At 39.6% G+C, this 26,093-nt stretch overlaps 3 protein-coding genes across 4 annotated transcripts; all 3 read right to left on the bottom strand.

The window, feature by feature from the left end:
* Positions 1–846: 846 nt before the first annotated feature.
* gpaa1 (glycosylphosphatidylinositol anchor attachment 1) lies at positions 847–5,981 on the bottom strand. 2 transcript variants are annotated; one of them, XM_034703844.1, is made up of 13 exons: positions 5,872–5,981; positions 5,002–5,086; positions 4,713–4,892; positions 4,286–4,397; positions 3,993–4,140; positions 3,808–3,909; positions 3,501–3,697; positions 3,206–3,402; positions 2,910–3,063; positions 2,678–2,749; positions 2,397–2,593; positions 1,897–2,067; positions 847–1,657 (listed from the first exon to the last, which is right to left on the bottom strand). In XM_034703844.1, the coding sequence occupies exons 2-13, from the start codon at positions 5,073–5,075 to the stop codon at positions 1,414–1,416; spliced, it is 1,848 nt and encodes a 615-aa protein (XP_034559735.1). In that variant the 5' UTR covers positions 5,076–5,086; positions 5,872–5,981; the 3' UTR covers positions 847–1,413. The 2 variants fall into 2 exon arrangements, with proteins under 2 accessions (XP_034559735.1, XP_034559737.1); XM_034703846.1 differs by having other exon boundaries at positions 1,414–1,657; positions 5,002–5,119.
* Positions 5,982–6,705: 724 nt separating this feature from the next.
* exosc4 (exosome component 4) lies at positions 6,706–9,180 on the bottom strand. The gene is made up of 3 exons (XM_034703080.1): positions 8,946–9,180; positions 7,321–7,527; positions 6,706–7,227 (listed from the first exon to the last, which is right to left on the bottom strand). Exons 1-3 carry the CDS (start codon positions 9,114–9,116, stop codon positions 6,868–6,870), a joined length of 738 nt encoding a protein of 245 aa, XP_034558971.1. The 5' UTR covers positions 9,117–9,180; the 3' UTR covers positions 6,706–6,867.
* Positions 9,181–10,870: 1,690 nt separating this feature from the next.
* Positions 10,871–25,499, bottom strand: prkacbb (protein kinase, cAMP-dependent, catalytic, beta b). Its single transcript, XM_034703299.1, has 10 exons — positions 24,886–25,499; positions 20,556–20,617; positions 17,849–17,977; positions 17,519–17,617; positions 17,330–17,412; positions 17,088–17,214; positions 16,888–16,983; positions 16,646–16,768; positions 16,393–16,557; positions 10,871–12,374 (listed from the first exon to the last, which is right to left on the bottom strand). Exons 1-10 carry the CDS (start codon positions 24,929–24,931, stop codon positions 12,249–12,251), a joined length of 1,056 nt encoding a protein of 351 aa, XP_034559190.1. The 5' UTR covers positions 24,932–25,499; the 3' UTR covers positions 10,871–12,248.
* Positions 25,500–26,093: the final 594 nt, after the last annotated feature.

The raw sequence follows: 26,093 nt of genomic DNA, 5'->3' as shown, positions 1-26,093 counted from the left end.
TCAAGATCCAAAACCATGCTAAAACATGTCATCTGTGGTTGCTTACATCTACAGTGGATATCAAAAGTCTACACACTCCTGTTAAAATGCCAGGTTTTGTGATGTAAAGAAATAAGAACAAGATAAATCAAGTCAGAACTTTTTTACCACCTTTAATGTGACATATAACATGAACAATTTAATTGAAAGTAAATTTGTTCACGCTACACTTATACAACCACATTATCATTATTGGGTTTTTTTTTTCTTCCCCCTAAAAGATTTCCATTTTTTTTCAGTTGAATTGTTTATGTTATAGGTCACATTAAAGGTGGAAAAAGTTCTGACATGATTTATCTTGGTCTAATTTGTTTATATCACAAAACCTGGCATTTTAACCGGGGTGTGTAGACTTTTTATATCCACTTTATGCAGAAGAGTGAAGGATGAGGTTTTTCATCAGAAAACCATACTTTCACATGTAAGAGCTAAAAACCACAGAGAGTGCCAAAATCAACAAAAACTGAAACTCCCTTCCAGAGCTTTAACTTTGCTAAATGATATTTAAACAATGATGAAAGTGAAAGGAATGGAGTAAAATTATTCTGTGTTCAAGGACAAAACAAGACAACCTCCAGAATCTTGTGACTTTTTTTATTCTGGCATTTATAAATATGAAATAAACACATTTCAAAGCAAGTTATCAAAACAAGTATAAAAATATTAGATGTAGTGATGGCTTGTTCAGGAGATGGAGATGTACAGGCATCTTAAAGGACACTAGCTACAAACCAAAACTAGGAGTTACTTCCATTCAGCAGCCTTTTCATTTATCACCATCCAACTGACATAACATAAAAAAAGCAGTGCAGTCATTTTCTTTATGTATCACAAACAAATACATAAATACATCCCAAACCAAAACCTTTAACAGAGAGAAACCCAACCATTTCATTCAAAGTGACTTGTGAAAAGACCAATCACTCTTCTCCTATATTATTTTAAGTTACAGAAACCCATAACTGCAGTTCTTGCAATCTTTTATTTTCGCCTTCATATTAAAACTATGACCTCATTAGTTTTTTCTGATGACACAACAGGATAACCTACCTTTTATAGCAAGGAGCCATCTTAGGAGTTGGAATTAAAAACAATTGCAAGTAGTGCCGTTCTCCGCTTCCACACAAAACCACCCACTCTGCTTAGTTTGTCAACAACCTGATTTCTCTCCAACATGTTTTTAATATATTAAAGATACCAACAAAATGTCCAAAAAAAAAGGGCATCACAGCATTCCTTCCAAGTCAACTACAAGTATTCCTCCTCTTGTCCAGCCTCACCAGCAGATTCAACCGTCTTTCACATTCTCCCCTCACCCTGTGAAGACAAACCTGAGAGCACCTCAGAGGGTCTTTCATCCTTTGGGACTGGCGTTTACTTCCAGAAGAGAATGTTCCAGAAAAGCAGCCAGCAGGGATACACCAGCAGGGCTATGAGAGGGTAAACCAGAGAGCCGTACAGGTAGTGGTCCAGGATGCCCTGAGAGATCACTGACAGGTAGAGCACCCAGCCATCCTGGAAGCTGACGGGCACTTCCACCAACTCTTGGAAGAAGAAGACGGAAAAGAGGAGTGTGAAGGCCGGGCTGAGGACGACCAGGATGAAGGCTGAAAGCACCCTGAAGTGAGAAGAAGAGGGGAGTGAGGTTTTAATTGAATTTAATTGACATATGGCAGGAAGGTGCTTCAATGTGTGTGTGTGTGTGTGTGTGTGTGTGTGTGTGTGTGTGTGTGTGTGTGTGTGTGTGTGTGTGTGTGTGTGTGTGTGTGTGTGTGTGTGTGTGTGTGTGTGTGTGTGTGTGTGTGTGTGTGTGTGTGTGTGTGTGTGTGTGTGTGTGTGTGTGTGCAGGTGGATTACTTTGGTACGTGGGGGGTGATGAAGGCAGCTACAGGCACCAGGCTGAGAGCAAGGATGAAGCCCAGGGAGAAGTTGATGAGGGCAGTGCAGCCGAGTAAAACAGCCAGGTAGAGCAGAGCCACTAGCTTCAGGACTCTCCAGCCCTGCTCTGTGCCCTCACCTGACAGGAGCCTTTGAGAAAACAGAGAGACAAACAGACCACTCTCAAACTGCTCTGTGCATGAGTACTGCTTTAAATCTAGCCGCAAAAGCATTGATTGGATTAACTGTGAAACCTCAATATTAACATAAATGGTGCATTCATTTGTCATATAAAACCCTGCATGATTAGATTTCTGATGGAAAATATCATCAACAAGGTAGATAACCTGGTTAAGATACATCACTCTTCTTAGAAGGTCAGCTCAATATAACTTCACCCAACAGATGAGATTTAAAAAAAATGAAAGGTGTATGGAAATATAAATAAAACAGACTGAGTTGTAGGTGTAAGAAGCTACCTGTGTGTGTTATGCGGTAAAGCCAATCCTGCAGTGTACACAGCTATAGCTGTCAGGACCACAGCCTCTGTCTCTGATACCGGGAAATGTTCCACAGCCAGCTCCTGAAAGCGGATGGGCAGGGTGTACAGAGCTACACCAGTCAGGTGGCTGATCACCAGAGGAGTCAACACTGACAGAACTCCTGGACTCGACTCCTGAGAGGAAGAATATGACATAAAAGTGGTGATTTAATAGAGTTACTTTTTTCGGTCCTGTATGTTGTAATGTGTGAGTCTCACCTGCTCAGAGTCAGCGACTCCATCCTCTGGTCTTTGTGGTGGAGTCGAAAGTTGCACCCACAGGTCCAAGGCCTGTTTGACTGTCAAGGACACATCTGATTGATTATATTGTGAGAATTACATTGTGCAGCCTTCAGGGAACATCTTCAAAACATACTGTGAATGGTCTGCTTTTCAGTGTCTTATTTTTGTATCTAATCTGAATGAAAGTAAAATAATTGTGAAAGGATACACGAAGCAGCAGGATGACGGCAAGGAGGCCAAACGCTGGCATGTAGTAACCAATGGAGACGAAGTGAGAGAGGGATGGCATGAGGTAGAAGAAGTAGGACTGGTGCAAGCGCTCCAGGAGGTTATTCAGCTTACGATACATTCCCTCCAGGAGCCTAGAGGACATTAAAGAGACAAAACAACACACAACAGAATCAGTAATTATATGTAATTATGTGTAATAAAGATGAGATCCAACATGAAAAGCATGAACTTGTCTTAAATTCAAATCAAAAGTCAGTCTATTATTGCTCTGACCTAGCAATAGTGGTGGCGTCAGTCTTGTACTGACGGAAACTGTTGATGCCCTTGATTGTGGCGGCCTCAATGTGGTAACGCAGAAAGAGGCCATGATCCCCCCAAGGCCGCCCACTGGCCTGCTTCATCACCATCAGCATCATCGTCTGCACTGCGTGACTGTAACCTGACACACTGTCCCAGTCGTTTCTCTGCAGCTGTAAAAATCCACAGAGAAAAGTCTCTAAAAGTATTGTGAACCTGAACACTGTCATGATTTAGAACCAGTCAACAACATCTCATCACAAGCTCTCACCTTGCCCTGGATGGTACAGAGGACTCCGATCTTCTGACAGAAGGCATAGAAGAGGTTGGCTAAATCCAGATTGGGAAGCTGGCCATTGAGTCCTTCTAGTACCAGGTCTAAACTGGTGATGACATCACTGCTGAGCTCCAGGGACAGAGCTGCCTGGATTGAACCACCACGGCCCTGAAGTGGAGACCAGTCCATACCTGGATGAACCAATATGTTGCAGAGAAAAGGTGTATTTCATGAGTCCTGCATCAATGCTTCTGACTTCTAATGCATTAAATAACATAAGCGGATGAATGCCAGTGGTTACCTGTAGTGTTGGTGTGGTGGTATCCTTCCAGCCAGGCTTGCATACCAATCAGATCATGCTCATTGATGAGGAAGATGATGTCCTTGGCCCAGTAAATCTGATCTATAAAGGAACACAGCAGTCATTAAAACATGAAAAGTTGCATCAGTGTAATTTAAAACACAGGTTTCAGGTTCTGTACTCACTCCTGAAGTACTGTGCCAGGCCCAGAAGTAGCCCCACTGCCTGGTTGTTGTTATCCCCTGGGGTGCAGGGGGCACTCAGCACCAAGGCTTCAGTCCGTGGAGCTCTGGGGGCCCGAAGTATCCCATAGACGTTTGTTCCTTTGACCATCTGAAGAAAATTATAGAGTATGACAAAAATGAGCCATGAAATATGTTTAAAACAAGCCAGTCTTAATTTGTGATCAGACATAGGCCAATGGGTATAAAAATATCATTCATCCAAAAACATGTTTAATTCTCAATCATAAACTTACATATCTCTCCTTATTTTCATCAGGGAAAGGTAGTGTGCGAGAGAATCTTTGGGTGAACACCTCCAGCCCTCGATCCTTCATGGTCTTCACCAACCAATCCACTGGCATCCCACTGAAGATAAAACCATTGGTCACATTAGACTAGTGAAATGAGAATAAATGTTATAGTATTGAAAAAATAATTTGGAAATCATATCAAACATGAGAATGGCTCTGCAACACACATTTAACTCCTGACAGTTGTTAAGGGAAGTTGTTTTAAAATGCTCAGATGTCTGTTTTATTGTTAACCTGCTCAGAAATCATCGGCCACTGTTCAAACGACTCACAAAATACAGCAGCCCCGCCATGTTCTTGCAAATCATGACAAAATCAGCTTTTAGTAAACAGACAATTTCATCCATACCACCTCTTACTTATTGCTTACCCTGCTTTCTTCTTATGAGCAGAGAACTCTCTGCCCGTGGCCAGTGCCCTCTCTCCTGCTGGGAAGCGCTCCTCCACCATGGTCGACCCCATGGCATTCTCTGACATGTATGTACGCAGAGTGAATGGCTCAAAGGCTAACCCCATGAACCAGGCCACACCCGCCATGTAGCAGACCACACTGAGATGAATAAATGAACATTAATAACAGAAATCATAACAGTCAGAAATGTAAGAGTGTATGAGTGCTGGATTTTAAGACACTTTATTTTCAATAACTGGTTACTCACCAGATTGGAGCATTGAGGCGGGTCAGCAGGCTAATCAAAGCCCGTCTTCTGTTTGGGTCAGACAGCAGTCCCATGTTGTTACCCCCTGTAACGTAACAACGTCAGAATACACTGGACCCTGAAGGCAACACATGCGCTATTACTATAACTATCAATCACACATAGTAAATACTTGATTACACATGAAATATCAAGATTCAAGAATCAAGAAAGCTTTATTGCCAAGTGAGCTCGCACACACAAGGAATTTGACTTGGTGAATGGAACACTGGTACTTAACAACAAGACAGTAAGGACACAACAAGACAGTAAGGGCAATAAATATATAAACCTAAACACAAATCCAACAATTCTAAATAAAACAAAAATACTATCTGTGCAAATAAAGGTATATAAGTACTTTTAAAGACATGAAATAAGTTAATTTAGCTTAAGACAGAGCTAGATGAAAATAATAATAAGATATATTATGGAGTAATTTACAATACTGCACATGTATTTGAGGTATTGCACCGGATATCAAAGTATTACACATATATGTGAAATATCACAGGAGTCTTAATTGGTTTACAGTTTGATTGTTCATTGTTCATCATCGACAGGACAGCAAGTGTTTATCTATAACTGGGTGTTTTCATGCATGAGTAATGAATTGCGTTCATTTTCTCTGTAGCTAAAGCGTTTTTCTTTCTGCTCCCCTTTGTCATTTCATCTATTGACAGTTTTGGTTAGCTGGTTGCTAGCCCGCTGCCCGGCTTCGAGAGATGGTAAAACATTTTAAACCATCGTCTTTTATTATTCTAAGTCATTAATATAAGTCTCAATTTGTGATTTTAAAAATACTTCTTGATTATATCTGTGGAGACATACCTTTATCCAGTGTACAGCGGCTCACATCCACCTGCAGAGGTGGAGCTCGTACACAGCAGCTGCTGAACACATTTCCTTGTTCCTGCGGGAACGTGAGTATGGCGGACCGACTTCCGGTTAACTCGAAATAAAATAATACATATGAACATATGAAGAGGAAGAAAAAAAAATCCCTTTAAGTATCACATTTTGTAATAACGAAAAATTATGTTTTCAGTATTGTTTATTTTACCTTTCGGTTTATTAGGTTATGCAGTTGTTAAATGTTGACCTGTTCCTGGTCTCAATCAGGGAGTCCCTCCACTGCTTTTCCAATATATAAAATGTTGTTTTTCCTACATTAATTCACATTTTCAGTTACAGCACTTCTTTCCAAGGTTAATTTAAGATGGGTGGGTGCAGGTATGTGTATGGGTCCGTGAATGTATGTACAAATATACCTTTTCATGTCATCATTAGGTACACTGTTGTGTTTGTATATCATTTGAATACTCATGTGTAGGTGTGTGTATGTATATTTATGGAAGTATACAGTTCTCTTAATGTCTAAAATGAAAGACGAGGACTGAGTTGGGTTTGAGGAGGGGGGAGGGAGGGGAGAAAATGTTACATTTTTTTACTGTACTTTTGTAATGTACCTCTTTTTTTCTGAAAATCAAAAAGTTGAAACAAAGTTATATTAAAAAAGAGACATGTACATTAAAAATTTTTACAAAACAAACTGCTGTAACACACATTTATATGAGTCATTATTTTCTTGTAGTTTTTTTATGTATCCATTTTTTATTTGCATTAAAGTTTAAGTTTTTAAATAAACAAACTTAACAGCAACACTCAACTGATACAACAGTGACATCTTTATTTTTTTCACTACATATATTTTACAAAAGTATCTCCATGAACAAATTAAAAAAAAAAAAAACACTCATTACATAATATCCCTGTCATCCCTGCTCAATCAGTCTGATAACACTTTCAGGTCTATCCTTTCCTGTATCACTCTCCTGAGAGCGCAGAACTTTCTTGGAGATGTTGTCGCACCACTTCATCCAGCACCTTGCTCACACCTTTACAAGCCGTCATGGCGGCTTCCATCAGTGTCTCTAAGTGATCTTGATGCAGCCTGGCGTCCATCTGCAGCAGCGCAATCTGTCCGCCTCTGGGTAGCAGCGCTAAGGCCAGAGAGCTCACTCCTCCACTCTCCTCTGCGTAGCAAAGGTCAGCAAGTGGCGTCTCGTCCACAAACCCGACTGTACAGGCACACACGTAATCCCGCATGGGAATGCCAGCATCAATGATAGCCAAAGTGGCAGCATTCACGCACACGCTGTAGTTCCCTCCATCTGACTGCAAAATCTGTTTTGAGAGAGATGTCTCATGTTAGCTTCTAATCTCAAAGCAGTGATCTCAAGTTTACATAGAACCCATCTCTCATTGTTTGACAGTTACCTTAACATAGATGTCTATCTGTGAGCGTGGGTACAGCTGGGTCATCACAGCAGCTTCAAACGTCTGCTTCAGGTGGAGGCTCATCTCAGTAGACTTGCGGTCCCCGTGCGGTCTCCTCTTCCTCTCTGCTGTGCTGAATGTGGCCATGCTGTACTGACAGTTGATGACAGCTCGGTCATAACGAGTCCTGCTGCGTGAACCTCGCATCTAGGAGGACAACAAGCATGTTATCTCCAAAAGTCTTACTTGATGGTCCTACATCACTGTGATTATCTCAGTGGACTGAACACTTTAAGTACACATATAAGATATAATGCAGTCCAAGTTTTGACTGCCCCAATCAGAGAAGCATTTATTTAACTATTTATTTTTTCAGGTAGCACTGATATCGAACTTGAATACATTATATTGAGAAGTGTCTGTCATATTAAGCCCCAAAAACTGACAATAATTGTGAGGGGGAAGAACGCTGAAATGAGCATGATACAGATTTTAACATAATGCAACAAAGCACAATAAAACCATTGAACAAAGGGAACAAACAGGTGCAACTCCAATTCAAAAAAAGTTGGGAAACTGTGAAAAATGTAAAAAAATGTAATGGTTCGCAAATCATTTAAACGGTATGTTCAGTTGAAAATTGTGCAAAAAGAACATATCACATACTAAACATAAAACATCTTATTGTTATATTAAAATGATATGCTCATTTTAGATTTGATACTAGCAACATGTTTCAAAAAAGTTGTTCCAGGAGCTTTTCTCATTTCTGTGTTGCATCCCCTCTCCTCACACTCTACATTCAATTAGGAATGGGGGAGACCATTTCATGCCATACCAAATATTTTCAATGGGTGATAAGTTGGGACTGCAGGCAGGCGAGTTTAGTACCTGGATCTCCTCACAAGGTGTTTATTTTTTTGAGTATTACACAACTTTTCCAGTGTTTTGTTTTCCTTGTTAAAACTTTTCTTAAAACGTGTTGCTGACATCAAATTGTACATTAGGCATTTATTTTTCATAAAACAATACAATCTTTTAAAACTATTTACATGTTGTCTTTGCATTATTTTCAATTAAATCAAATCATCAAAATTTGTTTTTATCAGCATTTTAGAGTGTCCCCACTTTTGGGGGATTGTGTTTTTGTGTGTTTTTAAGAAATTACCCTTAATAAGGTTCACAGATTGTAAAATTTAAAAAAAGTGGAGAGCTGTTGAACTGATTTACATTACAAAGTGGCCAGAAGTTTTATAAAATAATAAAAAAATAAATGCTTATGTTTTCATAGTGGTTTTAAATCGTCCTGGACAGATTTGTAAGGTTTGATCGTATTATTTTTGTGTTGGGATTTATTTACAGCCCAGTGAACCTTCAAATATATTTTCCACTTCAGAGGTATGATAGTGTTTTCATGTTCAGAACAAACACTGCACCATCCAAGTCAACATATTTCATGACACAATGCTTTCTTTGGACGAACAATGATACACAAGCTAAAACAGCAAATCATCAGCATTATATAAAGCTACGAGGAGCTAATTAATAATGTCCTGTTTTACAATTATTACACACTTTCTGCACACATGCTGGCGCCCCCCTCTCCCTCTATTTGTGCTACTTACTTCATGTGGACCGTAAACCACGGCCAGAGCTTTGGTGTTTCCCTGCTCTAGATACGCGGAGCCATCAGCCTGAGCGAACACTCCCATGCGGGCTTGGACTTTCCGCAGTTCGGTTGCTTTTCTTCCATCTAAACGGTATCCCTGATCTGAGAGAAGCTCCAGGCCCGCCATGTTTCCGCAACTTCGACTGAACGGAACACCCCACGTGTCTTCCGCCGGACTACACTACCCATGTAGCAATGCGCTGGAAGAACTACAGCAAGGCGGAAGTCCTCAACAACAACAAAAAAATCAAGGACTGTGTCCGAAATCACTCACTCATTCCCTATCCACTATAAAGTAAACTATATAGTACACTATATAGTGGATAGGGAGTGATTTCGGACACAGCCAAGGTTGGATTTTTGCAAAAGGTGGTACAATTTTGCTAAACAACATAATACATGATTTAAAATGATATAACGGATAATCCCGACTCATTGGCTAAATCTCAATAAATAATTCAATTTATACTTAACCATAAATAGTTTTTTTTAATGAAATGGCTGACATCTTTGTTAATAATAAAAAATATATGGTGTATATAACTTTATTTTCAATTAATTGCACTTGTTGATTTTTAATCAGGTTCAGGCTCAGGTTACTTTATTCGTACCCGTAGGTAAACTTGTTTTGCAGCCACTGAGATGTTAGGTCAATACAGAGTTAGAAGATAGATGTCAGACAGAACAAACTACTTAATGTGCAAAACATACAAAAATACCCTAAAACTACTCCAACACTAGAAAAAAGTTAAAATTAATAGACATGATAAAATGATAAAAGTGCTAAAGGTTCTATTTAAAACTCATATCAGAGAACAGTTAACCAATACAAACTAATAAAAACGATAAAATCATGTGAATAAATAAGAAAATCTGGGCTCAAGTCTTAAAATTGGAGTTTGAGTTTGTGTGAGAAAGTAAATTCTATTGCTTGTTCAGCTCAGTAACAGCAGCAGGAACAAAGCTTGTCTTGTACCGCTGTGTCCTGCACCTTGGGACGGAAAACGTCGTCCAGAGTGAGGGAGCTGGAAATCACTGTGCAGAGGGTGCTAGGCATTATTTAAAATAGAGGTGGCTATCCTCTGTAAATGATTAGTGTACAGGGATGCTAGATATGCCTGTGGCTCACTAATCAACTTGCTTGACCAAATGAAAGCTTTGTTGCATCCACTTATAATTGTCCATTTGACACATCAATATTTTTAAACTTGACTTTCATGCCACTGTAAACACTGAACTCGACATATGTTAATTTTCTGATTTAAGAAATCAAGTCTAACGTCTTAAAGCTAGGGTCTGTAGTCACGGAAAACTAGCATGAATTTGAATGTAGCATTGCCTCAGGACTCCGTCTAACCCCTACCCCCCTCCCCTCGGAGCTCTTCCAAAACGACGCCCCCGCTGATTCGCGACCATATGATCGTGACTGATTCAAAACTGGTCCTCAGCACATCCTTTGTATTTTGCATTACTTCAACTCATGTCTCACTCAGCGGTAGGAAAAGACCAAAACATTATCATAGTGAAAGTTAAAAACACAAACAATCATGAAATGTACACGCAGGAGGCGGGCCAAATGGCAGGACGGGATTTGATTGGTTTCATAATTTGGCTCCTGATGGCAGGGATTGGTTGGTGTTTTCCCAGGTTTACTCCAGCTGTAGATGGTGACTTTTTTTCACTCGTTTTTAAGAACACATTATGTATTGTTTACCATCGGGACATAAAGATCATTTTTACCAGTATAACAAAAAGTGTATCTAAATCGGACTATCAGCTTTAATCTCAATATTCATCTACTCTAGATTATTAGAATTTAAAATTCTGTTTCAATTCTTTAAATTCAAGTCTCACAATGTACATACAACAACGCACATAAAACACTTTTAAAAATAAAATTTATTAGCATCTCTAATGTGTATAAATAAAAACATATATGAAACAATGTATATACGTATGATGTAATGAGTTTAACAATAACAGGGTTACATGTGATACAAAGGAGCAGTCTTCATTTGAGCCAGTGTATTGTGAGGAAAACTGTACCTTGAAAATAAGCTTTCAATGTATGCATACCTGTAAGTCGCAAATCTACATTCTTTGACAAGAATGAAACAAACACATCTGTTCGGGGCATGTAACAAGATTGCACGGTAAATAAAAATTCTTGAATTCCTGTTTTCGCAAGATTTGAAAAACATCCTTGATTTCATATATTACTTTTTTTTTTTTAAGTTTGCACTATCAATGTTGAGGCACAAGCCACAACAGTATTCATAATGACTGTCTTAACTTTACATTACACTCAATAAAAACCCTTAGAAGGATTTTAGCTCACTCTTTTTACCATTTACAAAAGTCATATTGTTCCACAGACTTATAGGAGAAGGTCTTTGTAAGAAGACCCAAAATCTAGGGACATCATGACTATGATATTAGACACAGCAACAAAAACAAACAGTAAAAATGACAAAGTTTACATGAAACTAACAGACCCGAAAGGATCAAACAAACAACATGATTTGCTTCTTACCAATGTAACAAGGTATGTCATTTTCTGCTTACTGCGCCTGGGTCAGAATACCAAGAAGACAGTGAATGGATGCTTCTGTGGGGGATCTGAGGACTTGGAGTTCTGGGCAAAAAGCAAAGAAAGGAGGAAAAAAAACAACAACTCCGATCTTGCATTTTCCTGTTTGGTCATTCTCTCAACGCTCAAAACAAATAGATATGCACATAGGACAAATGCTACCTCTGAAAGCTGGCCATACTTTAACAATAGCCAATGCCACGTAGATTTGTAACAGACAGTTGAATATACAGCGCTGACAACTGGAGGAAACATCTCACAAACCACACACGTTTTTTTGGTGTGTGCAACTGCCACAGACATGTCAGTTATAATATGTGGACTGGTATTGGCCATTGTCTCAGTTTTCCCTTATAAATTGAAAAAAATGTCACATTTCAAAAAGGGGTGACAACATCCAAGACTAACTGCTTCAAAGTAAAAAAACAAATAAACGTGGGTAGGTACAAAAAAAGAGAAGAAAAAACGTGATGTGTCTGCTTTAATACGCAGGTGTATGTGACAGTGAGAGGTTATCGGCACCCAAGGATCATGGAGACCTCTTTCAGCCTGGTGGAATGAAGGGACTATGAAGTAGATCTGAAAAAACGATGGTCTCTGCTCCATCCCAAGTCTTTAGAAGAGTGCAAAGATCCCCTTATTTCCCTGATATATCCATGTCCTCGGATCCTAAAACTCTGCAAACTCCTTTGCACATTTTTCCGTTACGGAAACACGGATTTCCTCCTCCTCGTAGTCGTCGAAGTTGCTGGTGTCCCCTGGGCCTCTGCACTTTGGTATGAACGGAGCCTCGACCTGCAAGAACAAGAAGGGTGCATGTTTCAGTGGGCAGAATTTATATCTGTGTCTAGCCTGCCAATCACAAGAACACCCGTGACAGACAAGGGAAGGGCAATTATGTCTCTGAAAGAAGATTGGCAAAATACCTTACCCTGTCAAACGGAGTCTAAAAATGAAGAGAAGGAATGAATGATGCTAAATCACACTGAATTCTGACACCTTAAGGGTGTCAGTATGCTTTATAAGTAGTGCTTGTCAGATGTCGGCATGTGAAGCCTTTTCTTCACACCTTTCCGACTTTGAGATCGATATTAGACGCTTCCAACAGCTTGTGAAACTTTTCAGGCACACAGCCGTTTGTAAGCACCAGGCCTTTAAGAGTTCTCTCTAAATTAAAAGGTGACATATCACGCTTTTTTCATCAATATATATTGGTCTAAGAGGTCCCCAAAACATGTCTTTAAAGTTTGTGCTCAAAAAAACACTTTGAAATCAGATTTTGGTCTGCCTGAAAAGCCCTCTTCTTCAGTCCTCCTCAGAACACTCCGTTTTCTCTCTGACCACGCCCCCTCAGGAAGTGGATGTGCCTCGGTTGTCCAGCACGTTGATCTAATGTTTACATGTTGGCTGAATATACACGGCTGCTCAGAGATCACGTTACTTCAACCCTCTGAATCTGATCCAGAATCTGATCCTGACGGAGAGGCGCCTGTAGCAGGACCTTTCTGAAGGATTGGTCCCAGATTTAGTGTTTCTTGTTGTTTAATTTATCAGTATGTAGACGTGTGTCTTGGTATACAGCTACGAACATGTAGCTATGTGGCTATGCTAATTAGTGCTAGCACTTATCCATGACAAATAAAAATCATCCACTAGATCTTCAAATCTGCAGACGTGGGGAGTAAAACCGACCTCTGCCAGAAAGGCAGCGGGACCTTTTCTGAAGGATTGGTCACAGATTCTGTGTTTCTTGTTGTTTTATTTGTCAGTATGTCGACGTGTGTCTTGGTACACAGCTACAGCTACGACATGTAGCTATGTAGCTATGCTAACTAGCGCTAGCACTTATCCATGACAAATAAAAATCATCCACTAGATCTTCAAATCTGCAGACGTGGGGAGTAAAACCGACCTCTGTGTTTATTAAGACAGCCTACAACTAGCATGCCTCCCTCCTAAGCTCCTTGTTAACACACATTTGTTAACACACGGCTTGTTTCAGACACATTTACAGAAAGGTGTAGAAATCAAAACAGGGGCAGAATGGATTCTTTTCATTCTCAGGGGGTTTGTAGACATGCCAGGGAAACATATTTCAGGTAGAGAACCACTAAAAAGTCAATTTTGCATGATATGTCACTTTTAAGACCTTCATCAGTGGGTGTGTAAAACAAGTGAAACACTATCAATTACTTTGAGTAGAGACTTCATGTCAGTGTGAGTCTTAATCCTCATTAAACAATTATCAAGGTCTCTTCCTCTTGTTGACAGGAGCCTTTTAATCCCACCTTTAAGTGTTGCCATTCAGAACAGCTTTAAACCCTTTCCTGCATTAAGACATGGTTGGATGCCACTTGGTATTAACTAGTTTATCTCCCCGTTTTGAAAGGAACCAAATGATGTGGATTATTTTTGGACAAGCAAGTTATTCTCCACTTTGAAGAGCCTCTTTGTTGAATTTGTTCTTCATCAGTGATTGGGATTAACCTTCAGATATGGATTATCGCTGTTAAACTACGCTGTAAACTTTCTAGTCATTTCAACCTTCACCTCAACCTATTCCTTGTTTGTGTGTTGTGTTTGCTCAACATGTAACCCATTCAAATCCATCAAGTGATTTCAAACAGTCCCCTCTGCAGGGATTCTTTTAACACTGAAAGGCACCCTTCACTCAGCGGTCCAGCTCCCGTGCCCTTTTCAAGGTTACCAGACCATTCAGTCAACCGCCAAGAAATGTCATGGTCAATCAAAGCACAGTCTGCAACGCATGCTTCATTGAAAACACAGAAAGTGTAACATGACACAAACATAAGTCTGCTCTGTTCTATTTCAAAGTTGTCAGTCCAGCTCCCTCAACTCTTTATTTACTAAACACACACTGTTTTTGGCTGTCAGAGAAAAGGTGATGAAGGTGGAGAGATACTGAGAGGTACAGCTTCAGCTGGGATGACGAAACCATGAGAGTTACCTAAACACTGTTGTAGTTTCCTGCCATCCTGCAAAGCTTGAGGCTACATGTGGGCTCAATTTGTTGACATGTATTTACTAATTGTCAATGTTTTTGTCTTGTGTAATACCATTCTTGTTGTATTGAGCAACCACGTGGATGACATGTACGAAGCCTATGACTTTAAGCTGAACACACATTCATTTATTCACGTTTTTCTTTATCAACTTAAAGCAAAATCAGTCATTCAAATCATTATCGCTATGATCCCAATCAACTGAGGCCTGACTTAAGGAAAAACCATGTGAAGGAAGGTGCTCACTTAGTAACTCTATTGATGTGTTTGCTCTTGCTGCCAATCAAATTCCGGGGTTGGTGGCATTGGCCAATGGGGACCAAGTGTTAGGGTAGATAGTATCAGCGTTCTTAATATCTGGAGCTGACATAAACATAGCCTGTTCAACAAGGTCTGTTGAAGGAGGACAATGTTGTTTGGGATCGGTGATGAGTAGAGGCCATATGGTAAGCTATGAAACGTATTACTAAAGCTAACAAAAGCACTGGGGAGAGGGCGCAACGTGTGTGCGCTCGTTTGTATGTGTGATTTTGTCTTTATTTTACCTTAAAGGGATATTTCAGTTTTTTTGAAGTGGGGTCGTATGAGTTACAGTACACTATTGCTCCTGCTAGCCACAATGCGTGCCGGTGAGCTCTTCCCCTTTAATGAGAAAATTCCCAGAGGACCGGCAGGCAAGCTCGACTACCATTGTCTACAGACGGGGCATCCTATTTCGTGTAATTTTGGCAAACAGCTGATCGGCGTGTATCCGTGCTCATGCAGCAGAAGAACCCCGGTCTGCGAGGTGCGTCCGAAAATAGTGCCAAAACAAAGGGGGTTTCTGAAGGCAAACTGAATAGCTCCAATTTTTTCTACTGGTGCATGCATTTGCACCGTGATGAGTTCCTGGACCATATTTTCTCAACTTTCGCGAAATTAAGCGAAATAAGAGGCCCCGTCCGCAGAGAAAATAGCCTAGCTTGCCTGCCGGTCCTCCGGGAATTTTCTCATTAAAGGGGAAGAGCTCACCAGCACGCATTGTGGCTAGCAGGAGCAATAGTGCACTGTAACTCATACGACCCCACTTCAAAAAAACTTAAATATCCCTTTAATGTTTTTTAGACGAAGCAGTTAACGATAATCAAATAAAAATGATTGTAAAGACAAAAACTATTACTCTTCCTTCATCACAGGCTGTAGTTACACTCTGTCATATGGAGGCAGTTATTTTTCAGCCTGTAATGTTTGTAAAGAGTTGAGTGAACACACTAAAGTTGAGGAGAACATAAATATGAAAAAGACGTGGGCTGAGGTAAAGTAAAAAGTCGCAACAGGAAAGGTTAAATTTACAGATCCATTCAAAAGAAAGACGAAGTGTAAACTTAATAAAACAACCGTGTGACCGAGCAATAACAAGGTTAAACAGAACCAGCAGATCAATGAGGTTCAAGCCTGAGCTAAATATCTACTTGATTAATCGAAGAACTTCATTATCATTGTGACCCTGCAAAATGATAGCTCACAGCCAAGCAGAGGAGCTGAGTGATTCGAAGAGAGAGAAAAACATTACAGCAACAGCTGTAAATAATGAAAAGAGCACAGAATAATACAAGTGAGATGATGAAAAGTCATTACATAACTTTGTGGATACACATCCGTAAAAATAATACTGTTGGAGCATTATACCAGGGGATTTTACCACTAGCAAAAAAGAAAAAAATCAATCTCAACAAATCAATATCTAATTAACTTGTTTTCATAGGGGTAACTGTGTTTGGTGTCACTGCGTAACGTGTGTGCTGTCTTGCCTTTCTCTCGTAAATTGCGATCCAGTCCGTCGTGGCGAACCACTTGTGTCCCTTGATGTCGTTGACGCCGTTCTTCAGGTTGCCGTAACGTTTGGTCAGATCCACCTGCAGCAGGTTTCTCAACAGGTCCTTTAGGTCGGAGCTGAAGTGGGAGGGAAACCGTACCTGAAGAAAAAACAGAGACGTGGGGGTTTGAATGTTTGGATTTAAAACAGTTTCATACAGAGATGTCCAAAGACAAACAGCTGCTTACCTTCCCAGACACAATCTTCTCATAGATCTGTATAGGCTGGTCTGCAAAGAACGGAGGGTAGCCGGCTGCCATTTCATATATGAGGACTCCGAGGGCCCACCAATCCACAGCTTTGTTATAACCCTGAAATAGTCAAGAAAAAATGACATCATAACTACAAGGAAAGACTACTCATACAAGATATTGTCTTGAAAATATCTTCTCCAACACTGAGACAAAAAAAAAAAAAAACAACTACTTACTTTGCTGAGAATGATTTCCGGTGCCAAGTACTCCGGTGTCCCACACAATGTCCAGGTCCTGCCTTTTACCCGCTTTGCAAATCCAAAATCTGTCACCTAAGGAAATCAGGAGCACACACACACACACACATCATAAACAAACAAAGTAACAGACAGTTTCAGTGCAGCATCTGTGATTAATGCGCTGTGTTCTAGCTCACCTGAATGTATCCGTGGTGGTCGATGAGAAGGTTCTCAGGTTTCAGATCTCTGTATATGAGATCTAGTGAATGGAGGTACTCGAACGTCAGCACTATTTGTGCTGCGTAAAAGCGTGCGTGCGGTTCACTGTAAGAGGAGGAGAGAAGTGTTTGCACATTCACAAAAACACTTGAGCGCTATCTCAGAGTCAATCCATTGTTTTTATGTGTGGAGTTCATGACAGGCGCAGTAAAACGCTCACCTGAACCGTCCAATTCTTCTGAGGTGTGAGAACATCTCTCCTCCAGGAACGTACTCCATCACCATGTACAAGTTGGAGTTGTCCTAGGAAAATAAAAAATACACTCATATTACGCTGGATGAAAGGATTTCAATACATGGCATCAAACACATCACTACATTTCTTCAAGGAAATTAAAGCATGACTTACCTTGAACGCATACTCAAGCCTGACGAGAAAGGGGAAGCTCACAGCCTGTAATATCCTCTTCTCATTTAACGTGTGTTCTATTTGCTTGAGTTTTACCACCTGACAGGGGAAAAAGAGATAAGATGACCTTGTCTGAGAAATCCAACAAAGAGGTCAACACAGATAGCAGACTCTGAGAGGAAGCTGTTAGTTATCTACTTGTGTTTAATGAGGTTATGCAACAAGAACAAGTTTTGATTCCCCTTTTTAAAGGAGATTAGGGTGTAATTGTGTTAAGTGTTTCCACACATGTCAACAATTCTACGAGGTTTGACTCATGCTTCCACTGACCTTCTGTTTGTCCAGTATTTTCATGGCAAAGTATTGCTCTGTTCCTTTGTGTTTCACCAGCATGACTCTGCCGAATGAGCCCGTACCCAGGGTCTTCAATCTGTCAAAGTCATCTAGGCACGTTGTGCTCTGTGAGAAAGAAACGGTTGAAGCTTTTTTAGTGGATCAAATTAGCACAGGCATCAACATTTTGGAGTGTGTATTCTAACGTGTGTTGATATGGCAACTATTTTGACAGCTTGCATTTCACAGAAAAAAAAAAACATCGATGGGATTTTCAGTTTTTATTGATAGTGATACCCTTTAAAAGCCTTCTTAACAATCCGAGGCCTTATTGATTCCACTTCAGTAAAATGTAGCCAAACATCACACCTCCTCACACGTTCAGACATCCTTGTAAGCAACCTTCCTCAAGAAGTCTTCTCTGTGTAGTTGAATGCTTCTGCTGGCAATTCAATTTTCAATCAAAAACTATTTTAGCAGCTCATGTACGCTTGTTCACCAGTGCTTTGATTTAAATTACATGACTCAACTTGACATTTGATATGACATTATATAACCCATGAGGCTCGATAGGCTCATTGACTTTCAGGCTATGAAAAATTGCAAAAATTAGGTCCTCAAACCAGGTTTTGATTCCAATCCCTAGAAAAGGATGCTTGTGGTGACTCAGAGAAGGTTTCACCGTATGTTTGTTTTCGGCACTGTCTGCTGCACACATAGAGGAGCACCACAGTAGAATAAAGAGGGGTCTATAATACAGTCGTCTAATAATCAGGGTTGCAAGGGGGGGGGGGTGTTTCTGGAAAGTTTCCGGTAAATTTCCATGGGGAGTTAAGCTGGGGGATTTTAGAAATATTATATATCCAAGCATAAATATTTGTTTCGTTATAAGCAGACATCCATCCAAAATAATACAATTAAAACAGATTTATTTGTAAGTAGAACTTTATCAAGTGTTAAATATTTTATTGAACAATCAATTCTTTCGTTGAAGAACCAAAACATGAATGTTGAGTTAAATATTACTCATCCCCCTGACCCAACCCATTCAAAAATGAACAATAATGCAATCCCAACCAAGTCCCATTCAAATCTCTTTTAAAAACTCACCTTTTTAAGTTAGCTTTTAATTTGTGATTGTATTGTTGTTTTGTTTTGTTTGATCTCTGTTCCTTGTTCGTTGCTTGTATTGATTTTAACAGTTGTACAGTGTCTTTGAGTTCCTGAAAAGCTCTATATAAATAAAAAGTATTATTATTTTTATCATAAAATGTTAAATGAAAAGTGCATGTAGGGGGCGTGGTCTCAATAGCCCTGCAGTAAGCAGTGTGCTATGTGCATGTGATGAGGAATAGCATAGATATTCAACTGTACTTTCTAGGGATGGGAATTTACCGTAATCCTTGTAATCGATTACTCAAATTTCCTAATGAACGATTACTCCCAATTATTTATTTTTTTTAACCGTAAACAAAAATAAATAAATAAAAGTCCGTCGGACACGGACCTACGGGACCAGAATTGTAGTAAGTTCTGCTGCCTTTTCTTCAGACATCTCTTCCACTCTCGTAGTTGTTGTTCTCCGTGATGGTAGCTTGTACTCCGACTCGACGCGATCAGCTCTTTGAAGCCTTCTCCTTCCACAAAACTTAATGGGAGCATATCTCCAGTTACCATTTTGGTTATTATCAGGCTAATCTTCTCCACTCTGGTTTCATCACAACGACGTGTGCTAACAGGGCGAGCAAAATACGTGATGCGAGACTGCCTGTTATCTGTCTCCGCTGTTTTCTCCTTGTTCTTTAAGCACATGTGGTTAAGCATCAAACTAGTATTTCTATGGTATGTAAGTTTAATGCCACATATCTTGCACTGCTCATTAACTTCATAGTTTTTTCGAAGCACTTCCAGACATTCATTTTTATAATTGACATGCCGCAGGTGTCGCAGACGGTTCCGTGTTTGTTGTGCTTTCGCTTTCGGTTGAAAAACGTGTCCCTAGAGAGTTGCCGTATCTGCCGTAAAACAGTTGTTTTTGCTGAAATCTGGCTCGGTGTGTTCTAAAGGTGAAGCCGTGGCCGGAGAAGTCAAACGTTTATATCCCGTTAATTATTTCCTTACCTAGTATATTCATTTAGGCGAAAACAAAAAGCACATGGTCACACATGTAACGCTGTATGATTATCTTGCCAGGTGCGCGAATAACAAAATGCTATTCGAATAATGGGGTCAACGGCGAGTACTCGAGTACCCATCCCTAGTACTTTCATGAAATCTGGTTGTTTTAGTCAGGATTATACTAAAATATATTTTCCCCAACTATATTTAAGTTCCCTATTAAGAGCCAATCTTCAATTTAGTCAATTCCTGATTTATTCCCGTTTATTCCCATAAATTCCCATTCATTCCCATGGAAAGATTCCAACTTTGAAAATTCGGAGAATTTTGCACTACTACTACTACTACTACTACTACTACTACTAATAATAATAATAATAATCAATTTTTCTCAGCAAAGCTGTCTGTTTAACAAAGAACCCCTCTGGGTATTGATGCATGGTCACATCTATGCAGAATTGGTGAATAATCAAAAAAGAAAAGGTGCGTCCAGGTTGGATAGTTTACTATGTCAGCTGCCATAATGTTAAAATTGAAAGGGCTTCAAAACCCCATATTGGCTCGTTCTAGATTTCATCATTCCTACCTGTGGTGGGCATTCCCATTTCCGTAGGAAGTCTTCTTTGGCTTTGGCTAGAAACTCTTTCACTAAAAGAGCAAAAAGAAGATATAGTTAGTACACAGCTCGTCCGGTGGCACAAATGTAATAATAATAATAATAATTGGTATAAAAACACATTTGGGTTTTAGAATTAACTGCCAAAAAGACCAAATGCATTAGTACTAGAAGGGGAAGGGAAGACAGGTGGGAGATAGAAATTAAAATCGGAAGTCAACGGAGAAGAAACTGGGAAAAGTCAACTCTCATCTGGATGTAAAATTAAATGGGCGGCTAAAAGTATTGCATACTTCATTCTAAAGATTAGACATAGCACAAACACAAGACAACAACATCCAAGACAGGCAAACTAGTGATGCATGCAAAGATACTCAGTATGTTTGCTTCTGTTATTTAGTAGCCTTATTCGAAAGAGACGGGGGTGAAACACAACATTTAGAATTACAGGGCAAGTTTCTCTGAGCATCTTGTGCATCACTGAGTACGATTTGGGGAAAGGCTATTAAACAGCATAAAAATGGTAAGCAAAGACAAACCAATTTATGGGAAATCCAGATTGAGAGAATGTGGATAACAAAAACACTGATTCATTATCAAAGCACACGTTCAAAGCAAGCACATCAAGAAAAGTTTTCACATTGAGACCAATGCTGCTCTGCCATTCTGGTCATCTTTTGGAGGAATGAGCATACCAAAAGTCTCTATTGATCACCAAGGTTTTGCAGGAACAATCACCCACATCAATGGGATGATACAGAAGAGAAGACAGAGAGAAATATAGAGTTCATGTACATAACAAGTGTAACACATCAACAGACATGGAGAACATGTAGTGAAGAAAGAAAAGCAACAGGAATGAAAACAGAGTTGACGTTCACTTGAGGAATTTCAACAGAAGCTGCGTCGACTGAGGTATTCAGAGAACGGGTGAACACGAATGCCATAGAGCAGAAATTCAGTCGTGCATATTAGGTCAGGTAGATAAGACAAGACTTTCAAAATCTACTGCATACATCACAAGTTGACTGGTGGGTTCTACAACCTGCTCGGAGTACTTCTTCTTCAACTGCCTTTGAATTAATAAAGACTGCTTTGGGAAAAACTAAATGTTCTGCAGTAAAAGAAACTAGATATTTTTCTAATTAGATACTTTGAAGTTATTTTAAAGCAAAAACGTATCAGTTTGGGGTGTCGAATATCAGAAAAGAGTCAGAATGCTGACTTATCACGAGCCCTAGATGATAATGTCTGATCAACCAATGACATTCAAATATCAAAATATTATTTACACAGAAAGCTGAGAAAATTTGTATTTAGGATTCTCAAATCTTGAGCATTCTTGCTTTAACCATCTCTGGAATAGCAATAATGTTCCTGGGTCAATTTGACCCAGGCATATTCAACTATCCTAAAGTTTCAGAACCCTAAAAAATCCCAATACACTTCTTTTTTTTTTTATTCTAATTTTTAGCACTATTTAAATCCAGATTTAGTCTATTAGTGTTCTTTAACATTATAACTTTAACTCACTCTTCTTTCATTAAAATTAATGATAAAACTTTTTTAATATACATTGGAAAGCCCTAAAAATAAATACAATGGTTTTACATGACAGATTTTTGTTTATTTTATTTTAAATTTTGATTTTTTTTCTATTTTTTATGAAGTGATGTTGATAAATTAACACGACACCCCTTCTGTCACATGCTGCCCAGATTTTTATGCTGCATTTAGCTGGTTTGAAAGGCATATTGCCTAAAATAGACTTTAAAAAGGGTCAATTTGACCCGCAACATAACAGGAGGTTTAAAACATGACTGAAAGAACTAATGGATCCTCAGTATTTGTTGATTTATTTATTACAACTCCATCAGAGATTAGTTGACATTTCTGTGTATGGCAGCTCTAGTGTCATACGTTTTCAACCTTGAAAATCAAGAAACTATAGTGAGAGAAATTTTCAACACAGCCCTTGAAAAACAAAACATCCCCCATGGCTCACAAAGGAAACTCCAAAGCAGACCTTTGAGTCTGTTATGATGTGCAATAGCACTGCTAAAAATCACAGACACTATAAAAACATATGGTTGTGAGTGTCTGAAGCAACACCATTTAAGCTGTAGTCATTATGTTCCACTGAATTGGTCATATTTAGCAACATTAGATCTAGATAGAATAATAATAATCTCTTAATTATAATATATATGATAACAATTATGACTGAAATAACACAACTTGTTACTAAATATGTTCAGAAAAACTGTTGACAAGAAGGAAATTAGTCATTATGATGTTTTTAGTTGGTAGGTCAAATCAGGTCAAATTTAATGGGCTTTTCATTGGCTGATACTACATCCTGTCACAAGGTTTTAATTTGACCATAAAATGTTGTTAATAGTAACGAACGCAGTACATTAGATCAGTAAAACAAAGTAGGTGTCATAGTGGTAGTCGTCTAATCTCTTCCAGTGAAGGCGTGACTCTAATCATGTTCTTCCAACTGTTCTAGCTATATACAGTAAACACAGGTAGTCTGGTGTATATACAGCGCCGTAGGTAACCAGGTCATGTGGCCGGAGCGGCTACAGTGCAGACAGATCTGCAGCTCAGGGCACAGTGTCAGCTTAAACAGGTTTAAGAGTTATCCAAGGTGCAGGATCTAGGGATCATGATGACACTCAAAAGAAATGCTTGCCAGTATCGCAACTGCTGATCTGATCATCCCTGTCCACCTGAGCGTGTCTGGCTGGCACTGCTCACTCTGTGCGCCTGGTCTATCTCAACGGGTCAATAAATCTTAGAAGAAAGTCATTACTGCATCAGAAAGTGACACCACCTAATCCGAGTGCGTCACTGAACACAGATTGTTCTCTGCATGTTTTGAAGTTGATCATTTACATGAAGTAGTTGGCAACTTCAGTGTAGAAGTGACTAATTTTAGATCGCAAGGAAATGCAATTAACCCTGCAGGAAATACTCTGCACCTTTAATGTTTACAACCGTGCACAGTGGGGGGAAATATGTTTTATCTCAGGGGATGCTCAATGATGACAAGCTGTTCACATCAAAGCATATGAGTGCAAAGTAACACTGGCCTAGTCCTAGTTACGTCAAACCTTTCAAAGCTTGTAATACCCCTTATCCTCTGACGAAGGTCTGATGACAAGCTGCTCCAGTCAATGACAGGCTGAGTGTGAGGAGTGAGCCTTGATGGACCTTTACCACTACAAGGCTCTTAATAAAAAACCAAGGCACACGAACCAAGTGTGTTTCTGTGAGTGTGTGTATGTGTGTGCAAATGCCGGGAAGACAGTGGAAGGTCTCAGTTTTATGAATGGAAAACGAGCATTTGTCATTTCTTCTCCATATTTGGTCACCGTTGCAGTACTGAGGGAAAGCTTTGTTTATGCAGCCAGGAATAAAACATGGCAGTGAAGCCTGAGGGAGAAACAGTCCCACAGAGCCTGCTAGTAAAAATTTACAGGGCTATTTATAATAAGTGCACATGGGTTTGTGGTGTATACTGCAATTTTTAACATAATCAGGAGAAAGTTTCTGCGTAAAAGCAGCTAGCTCTACTGACTGCAGCAGAACCACATCCTCATTGTTATTCACCTAAAGTTAAGGGTGACAGCACAGAGGAGATTATGAGGTGATGATGCCAGCCTGAGGTTTTTGGAGCCATTATCTAAAGGCTCAAAAACGCCACGGCTAACTAACTCTGTATGCACACAGGCCTGCACAGCTAGCACCATCAAAAGGCAATGAAATGACAGGGGCCTTCTGAGGGCTAATCCCCCTCCTCACTGCTAAAGTTAGCATGCTAACTCGGTGGGCATCAAGCTTGATCCTCCTTGGGCTCCACTTGGCATGCAAACACCCTTTTTAACATGCTATACTACCAATAATGTGAATGTATTGATTAACTTTGCTGTGTAATGACTCTTGATAGGCTCTCCCCTTCCCCACCTTCTTGCAGCAAGGAAAACCACAACATCCACGGAGTCTTCTTGCTACTAGCTAACACAGCTAGGCCGATTGTTTATTCTTTAAGTGCACAATTTGCAAAAACAACCCCGAGCATGGATATAATTTAATTTAATATATTAACTTGAGTGTTTGCAGAGCTGGTGGGATAACTGTGCGTGACTGACGCACGGAAACGGCCCTCCTCTTGTTTTACAGTTAGCTGCCACTTTGGATAACTGTTATAACAAGCTACAATAACCACACTGAAGAGGTTGTGTAAGTGCCAAACGCTTCAATAAAACACAAATAAAGCTATAAACAAACTCACCGCTCTCCAGCTCGTTGCCCTTCTTGGCCGTGGCAGCGTTCCCCATGGCGCCGACTCAAACGCAGAGATGGCGGTGGCTACAAGCTAACCTTCCTACAACAGAGATTCCCGAGCCCCTTAAAAAACAGGTAACTTCAACCCAAAGTGAAACAACGTAAATGTTGTGGTGATTCACGGTAAAAAATAACCAGTATCCCTTCCAGCCGACCCCCTTTCTCTCCCCCTGTGTGTCTCTCCCTCTCCTTCCTCCCGCTAGTTCAGCTCTGTCTGTAGGGTTGACATGTAGCTAGCGGTCACTTCTGTTTCGGACTCCTCTAGTCCTGCTGCTGCTGCTGCTCCCCCTCCTCCCCAACACAAACCATCCCTCAGCTCTCTGCTGCTAGATTCATGTCTGAGGGAGAGAACACAGCAGACTTGACCTGCTTCCGCGTTTTTTTTTGGAGCGTCAGGATTGCATTCAGAGATAGACAATGACAGTTAAATACTCGTTTGTTGACTTTACCAGAGGCTAAATATAACTTGGTCCTTTGTTTGATTTGTACTTTACGACGAGTCCAGCTGCTAAAGAGCACAACTGCAGGGACGTGTCCAGACCTGGTCCAGACTTTGTTGTTTGACTGGGGTGGCCAAACTGCTGCTCTGACTTATAAGATAAGATAAGATAAGATAAGATAAGATAAGATAAGATAAGATAAGATAAGATATTACTTTATTGATCCCCGGGGGGGAAATTCAGTTGTTACAGCAACCCAGACATAAGTACAATCAAGAAAGAAGTTTCAATAAGTACAAAAATAAGTACAAAATAAGTACAAAATAAATACAAAATAAAAATAAAACAAAAATAAAACAAAATAACATAAAATGAAAATTAAAAATAAAAATAAGTAAAATAAAATAGATAAATAGAGCTAGAGTACAATTTAGATATATACAATGTTACAAATGGAATTTAAATTAAATAGCAGTAATTACAGGCAGTGTTAAAAAAAAAATTAAAAAAAATGTTTCAGTAGTGACAGGTTGACATGGTGTGATTATGGTTGGTAATGACAAATTAAGCAATAAATAGAAAGAATATTTGTATGTAATATGACCATGGGTTGTACTTAGAATAGTAATGTAATTTAACAAAATATAATATAGCAAGATAATTATATAATACAGTATATTATACATTATAATGCCAGCAGCAGTCAAGAGAGAGT

The sequence above is a fragment of the Notolabrus celidotus genome, chromosome 15, assembly GCF_009762535.1.
Source record: "Notolabrus celidotus isolate fNotCel1 chromosome 15, fNotCel1.pri, whole genome shotgun sequence".
NCBI classification, from domain to species: Eukaryota; Metazoa; Chordata; class Actinopteri; order Labriformes; family Labridae; genus Notolabrus; species Notolabrus celidotus.
Note: the sequence above shows the minus strand (reverse complement) of the source record. Positions and strands in the feature narration are given on the sequence as shown.